The sequence below is a fragment of the Mus pahari genome, chromosome 8 (assembly GCF_900095145.1).
Source record: "Mus pahari chromosome 8, PAHARI_EIJ_v1.1, whole genome shotgun sequence".
Taxonomy (NCBI): domain Eukaryota; kingdom Metazoa; phylum Chordata; class Mammalia; order Rodentia; family Muridae; genus Mus; species Mus pahari.
The window spans coordinates 18,879,053-18,885,310 of record NC_034597.1 but is presented as its reverse complement, the minus strand read 5'-3'; the positions used below and the strand labels follow the sequence as shown (position 1 = coordinate 18,885,310).

Genomic DNA, 6,258 nt, shown 5'->3' with positions numbered 1-6,258 from the left:
AAAAAAAAAAAAAAGTGGCTTTGCTGTAAAAAGAGTGGTATTTCCACATTTATCATTTATTGGTGTGTGTTAAGTGTATGTGGGCATGTGTATGCCACTGTGAGTGGGAGGTTTCAGAGAACTTCCGGGTGTTGGTTCTCTCCATCCACCGTGTGGATCCTGGGCACTAAGCTCAGGTCTTCAGGTTTAGTCGAAGATGCCTCTTGCTGGGCTGTCTGTCCAGCTCTATCGTTAGTGGACTCAAGAGTCACAGCCTCTACCCAACAAAGCAGGTTTGGCCAGCTGTTCTCAGAAAGCTCATTAAAAGAGCCAGAGTAATACTGAAAAGCAGAAAAGAAGACTCACTCAGTGGTGTCACATTGGGAAGAGGGACAGAGAGATCCAGCATGTCCCCAGATCCATCTGGAGGGTCTTGATAGAAAAGTGCGGATTAAGGTGAGGTGTACGTAACTAGGCATCCAGCCAGGCTGGCCTCCACCACGGTGTCAGTCTGCAGAGTTGTCTACCAGGCATTTCTCTAGGAACAGGTTCCTCCTCTGGCTGCCCCTGGGCCTCGACCTCCTCCTCCAGCAGAGGATTCATTTTGGGGGGCCCAATATTTGAATAATCTGATAGTCAAAAAGAGGGGCATGAGTCAGTGTATTCCTTCCTAGTACAGTTAGGGTTTTAACTAGCACAGAATCCACCGCTGACTCTTGACACCTATCACAGTCTTATCAGATATAGATGTTTACATCCCAGCATCCTTTAGATCCTATAGGTGGTGTTTGTGGGACTTGGTGTCTTTATTGGTGCTTAATTTTAGATGAAGACATGCTTTGTCTTTCCTTCCCTCCCTGCCTTTGTCCCTGCCCCTCTCATGCTGTTTCTTCAGATATTCTGTCACAGGTTCCTTGTCAGGTGATGATGGCCTTCCAGGCTGGAGGGATGACCACTACTTGGAGCTAGTCAGTCATTAGATGTTGAGTCCTAAGTATTAGTACTTTGGATGTTTAAATCCATTAGTCCCTGATTTCTGTATAAATTATTTGCTTCAAAGAAATGATTCTGAGCCTTTTCTTCTTAACTGCCAATTAATAGTTTATTTGTTTGGGTTTTTGTTGTTTTTTTGTTTTTGTTTTTGGCTTTTCAACTCCCCCCCCCCCCACACACACACACGTGTGGAAGCCTGAGAGTGACTTTGGGTGTCTCCCTCGATCATTCTTCACCTTCTTTGTTGAGGCAGAGTTCTCACTTAGACCTGGAGCTCTCAGTTCAGTGAGTGTGGGGACTGAGCTCACATGCTCACATATTGCCCTCTGAATTATAAAAGCTAGTCTTCCAGGAGGATGCTTTCAGGTCAGTGCCAGCTCACATCCTCCAAGAGTATAATGCCTTCAGCAAAATGGACTTAACCCTCGACTTCTGGGACACAACCAACCCTATATTGTTTTGGGAGTCTCTTGGGCTCTCTTGACTAGCAACTTGAAAGGTTTCTCATGTTGGTATTAGGGGTTTTGTTAGATAATCTAAGGTTCTTAATGAGGGTACTATGACCCCAAGTGTTGAAACTTCATTCAAACTATATATAGTTGTATATACATACTTAGATATAATTTTAGATAAAAATAATACTTGTAATATTTATTAAATAATAATTCCCCTTTTCCCACCATCTGTACTGTTTCCCCCTTCCTCCCCAGTTGAAGCCCTTTCCCATTTTCCTGTATTACCTGCCATTCCTCTCGGTAGCCCTCACCCCACCCCACAGTCCTGTTCACGTCCCTCAATTCTACAGGTCAGCAGTTCGCAACTCTCCTCACACTGCAACCCTTTAATGCAGTTCCTCAGGTTGTGGTGACCCCGACCACAAAATTACTTTGTTGCTACTTCCTGACTAAAATTTTTCTAGTGTTGTGAATCATAATGTAAATATCTGATATGCACAGTATTTGACATGTGACCCCTGTGGGGCTCACAACTCACAAGTGGAGGACAGCTGCGCTAGGTTATATATTCACATCTAAAGATTTGGAGTTGGGAACCTCAGTGAGAGAGAACGTTCAGCATGTGTCCTTCTGTGTCTGGGTTACCTCACATCCATTTCCCTGCACATTTCATGACTTCCAGTCTTCTTTACAGCTGCATAGTATTTTATTTTATTGTATTGTATATATGGAGCACATTTCACTCTCTGCCCTTCCAAGGCCATTCCCCGGCTATTGGAAGCAACACTGGGTAGCGACTACCTGTGAAGTTGGCTGTGATCTGACTTGGTTTGCTGTTTTTATTCTTGGAATATCTATGCAGTCACCAGAATAGTCTGTTCCCAAATTATATTTTTAAGGACTGCTTTAAATGAGGAATCAAAGAAAACATTTCCTTTTTTGGGTACTGAGGCACCTTACACCAGCTACAGTGTGTTTTTAAGACACAATTCTAAGGGTCAGAGCTCGTTTCCTTAGTAGTGTGGTCAGAGTCTTTGCTTCTCCTAGGGAGATCCACCTTCCTGGGTTAGATCTGTGTGAGTACCTTGGTAAGGTTTATAGTGTGGAGGCCTCACTTCACCCGGTTACTGACTTATTTAGGAAGCAGGACTGCTGGAGTCCCCTTGCAGCGCCGTTAAACAGGAGCAGCAGAAAAAATGGATTGAAGAATTAAATAAACAAGTTGAAGATGACCAGCAAAGAAAAGCAGAGGAAAGAATGATATATTCAAAGGTAACTCGGTACCTAAAATTCCAAGTCTTTACTCACACGAACTTAGACTCTGAAATTATTTGGCAAGTTATACATTTGTCTTTAGGAAATTGTTTTCTCTGAATGCACTTTGTGGTTTATATACTTTTAAAACTTTAGAAATGCATTTAAAAACCATTTTCTAAGGCAGTTCTCTAATTATATAAGAAATCAAACAATAAACAATTTTGTTAGTTTTTATGATGCATATACTACTGAATTTCTTTTAAAATATTGAGATTTTTATCCCCTCTTTTTGTCTGAGTGTTTTGCCTGCATGTACGTCTACACCACATGCATACAGTGCCCACAGAGGCCAGAACAGGGTGCGGATCCCTTAGAGCTAGGGTAATAGGCGATGGCTGGCTGCCATGTGGGTGGGTGCTGGGAACTGCCCCCCCCCCATCTCTTCCTCAAAGCTCAGCTGGGGCACTTACTCACTGCATCTCCAGCTCATCAGTGGTGACTTCCAGACTGTGTTTCTTGTTTATAATTCTGTATGGGAATAGTTCAAAGTTCTCAGCATTTCCTATTTGTCACTGTTAGGGTGAGGAACATGACAGATGGGCAATGCATTTTGATTCATTAAAGAGTCATCCTGGTACCCAGTCCCGACTGTCCTCTCAGTTAACACACCAACACCTGGAGTCGATTTGTGTGTCTCCGGACACTCAGGAACTGGCTGATGTCAATGGTGTTTACACACCTCCACCTGGACTCTTGGTGGAGCCTTCAGAGAAAGAACAAAGAGCCAGACCAGTTATGGAGATGGCTGTATCACACGGTCCGAAAACAAAGTAAGTTGATTTTTCAGTGTTGATTCCTTTAAGAATGTGCATCTGAATAGAACGGTCACTGTGTCCAGTTAGTTTCAGTTTGGCAGTCTTTGAAATAGAAATGTTTAGCAGATGTAGTTTAAGCAAAAACTGGTCAACCTTGCTCGTTTTGAGTAACTGTGGATGCTTCTTCTCAGCTTTCTCCGTTCTATGACTGCACTCTTGGATCCAGCACAGATTGAGGAGCGGGAACGACGCCGACAAAAACAATTAGAACATCAGGTACTATGATGTAAAACATTTGGTGTCATTTCCATAGTGTGCTTCACATTGTAAAACAGTGTTCTCTGCCTTAGGAAGTCATGATCATGGCCAGCATACACCTAGGTAAATGAAAATTTAATTTTTTTTTCCTGAGACAAGTTTTAATGTCGTAGGCTGATCTTGAACTTGCTATGTTCTTGATTTTCCTGTCACCACTTCTCAAATCCTGGGATTACACGCATATACCACTACACCCAGCTAGAAATCCTGATATATATTTCCAGCTTGGGTCGTTATATCAGGCTGTAAATCTAGTCTCTTGACACAGCTGGGTCATATCAGAATTAAGTTAGGGCTGAGGACCAGACAGTATTATTACCATGCTGTCTGCCTTTCAGTGGAGCCTTTAAATGAGTATGTGGTATATGTGACTGTACTATCATTAAATATTGGCTACTTCCTCTGAGGTTTTTTAAGGTCTGTGAAAGAAAACATTAAAAAAAATCAAAGTAGACTTCTGACTATGCAGTCTAGTCGTAATATAAGGCTAAGATAAAACTCCTTTCAGGCTGACATTAGAGGGACTTAATGCTGAGTGACTTTTTGATGATTCTTTCTCTGAAATGTGTGTGTGTGGGGGGGGGCGAGTTTTCACCATGTTGCTCTGATATAGCTCAATTGTCTTCTTACCTACGTCTTCTAAGTGGCAGGGGCCTCATTCAGCAAGTATCCAACCCAGATAGGCACTCAGCACGCAACACCGTGCCCAGCACAGATGAAACTCGGCTGTAGCCCCTGTTCAGTAATTCATCTTAAACATTTTATACGAGTAAGCTGGGCTAGTTAATTTTCTTGAGCTCAGTGAAAAGCTGAGAGCTTCTATCAGGCAGAGTGCTGAGTGCGGAGGCGATTGCTTTAGTTGACTCTCTGTGTTACCCAGGCTCAGTAAGCACAATTCTCTCCCCACGCTACTCGGTGTATAACTGATAAATTATGTTCTCATCACCAAAGCTAGTGCTGCATGCATTTTTACTTGTGACAGTAACTTGTAATTATTTATGACTAGAAAGCAATCATGGCTCAGGTAGAGGAGAACCGCAGGAAGAAGCGGCTAGAGGAAGAACAAAGAAAGAAGGAGGAGCAAGAACTGGAGCTGCGCTTGGCAAGGGAACGGGAGGAGATGCAGAGGCAGTATGAAGAGGACATGCTGAAGCAGAAACAGAAAGAAGTAGGTTCTTGTAGCATGGAAGAAATGAAGAGGCCGAGGTCTGTATTCTGAATTGTGGGCTGCATATAGAGACATTACAGCCGAGTAAGGAAAGGGCTGCTTGGCGAAGGCCAGATGGCAGATGCTGCGTGACTGGCCTGTGAAGGGGAGGCAGTCAGGGTGAATGCAGCACTGAATCTGTGATCTGGATACATAGAACCTAATCATTCTAGCTATTAGGCCTGCCAGCATGGCTCAACAGATAAGGGCTCTTGGCCACCAGTACCTGGAACCCATGTGCCAGGAGAGGACTCTGAAAGTTGACACCTGACCTCCGTATACACACTGTAATGCCATTACCACCTCCTCATACCCCTAAATAAACCTAAAGTAATAATGATTCTAGATATTAAAAGGAGTAATGACTGGCTGAGATTGTGATGAAACACTTCGCTGTGTTAGGGGCCTCTTTGGGCTCAGTAATAGCCTTTTCGAAGAGTTGTCTCACTGTGTAGCAAAACCCCCCATTACTGATTCAGACAGGGTAGGTAGGGTGGTCCAGGGGCTATGTCTGAGCTGACCTAAGAAACTGCAGATCAACCAGTGATAATTCAGTTGTCAGGTCTAAAAACACAAAGTCTGCACTTCCTTGCCAGTTTTCACTTGTAACGTTTCAAAAATGGGACATGGCTAGGGGACGTACAGCTTCAGTTTCATTGAGTAGGCCGAGACTGCTAGGCATGGTGGTAGTGATAATCCCACCTGTAATCCCAGCATTTGGGAGTTCAAGGATAGCCTGGTATACACAGTCATGACTAATAGCAAGAACAATAAAAGCATGTTAGAACTGTAATCTCTAAAAGGCCTGAACTTTGCCCTGTTGACTGTATCTAAACCAGCGTCTAATATGTAGGGAGAGCATGAGCAATTGTACCAAATCATTGAATGCACTTGGTAATTGTTTTCCTGTGTTTGTCGCTCTTGATAGGAAATCATGACTCTAAAGACAAACGAGCTATTCCACACAATGCAGCGAGCTCAGGAGTTGGCACAGAGGCTCAAACAGGAGCAGAGGATCAGAGAACTGGCTCAGAAGGGACATGATACATCCAGGCTGATTCAAAATCTTGGTGGTAAGGGACTAATCAGAACTTAAGTTTTTGATTTTAAAAATGTAGTTTTAAATACTTGTCTATTTTAATTCCTTAAAAACACACATTAACTAAGTATTTTTTAAAGGAATTGAGTCTTTTCTCCTAAGCCATCCTTAATAATCTAGAAAGCTGTCCTAAAA

The 6,258-nt window shown here is 43.0% G+C and overlaps 1 protein-coding gene across 2 annotated transcripts in view; it reads left to right on the top strand.

Moving 5' to 3' along the window:
• Nucleotides 1-6,258, top strand: part of Ccdc66 (coiled-coil domain containing 66) — a 28,350-nt gene that overhangs the window by 13,766 nt on the left and 8,326 nt on the right. For both annotated transcript variants that reach the window (XM_029541763.1, XM_021202838.2), the window contains 5 exons: nt 2,568-2,699; nt 3,264-3,514; nt 3,691-3,775; nt 4,824-4,985; nt 5,953-6,097. In XM_029541763.1, the coding sequence (XP_029397623.1) occupies nt 2,568-2,699; nt 3,264-3,514; nt 3,691-3,775; nt 4,824-4,985; nt 5,953-6,097 (775 nt within the window). The remainder of the gene's footprint in view (nt 1-2,567; nt 2,700-3,263; nt 3,515-3,690; nt 3,776-4,823; nt 4,986-5,952; nt 6,098-6,258) is intronic.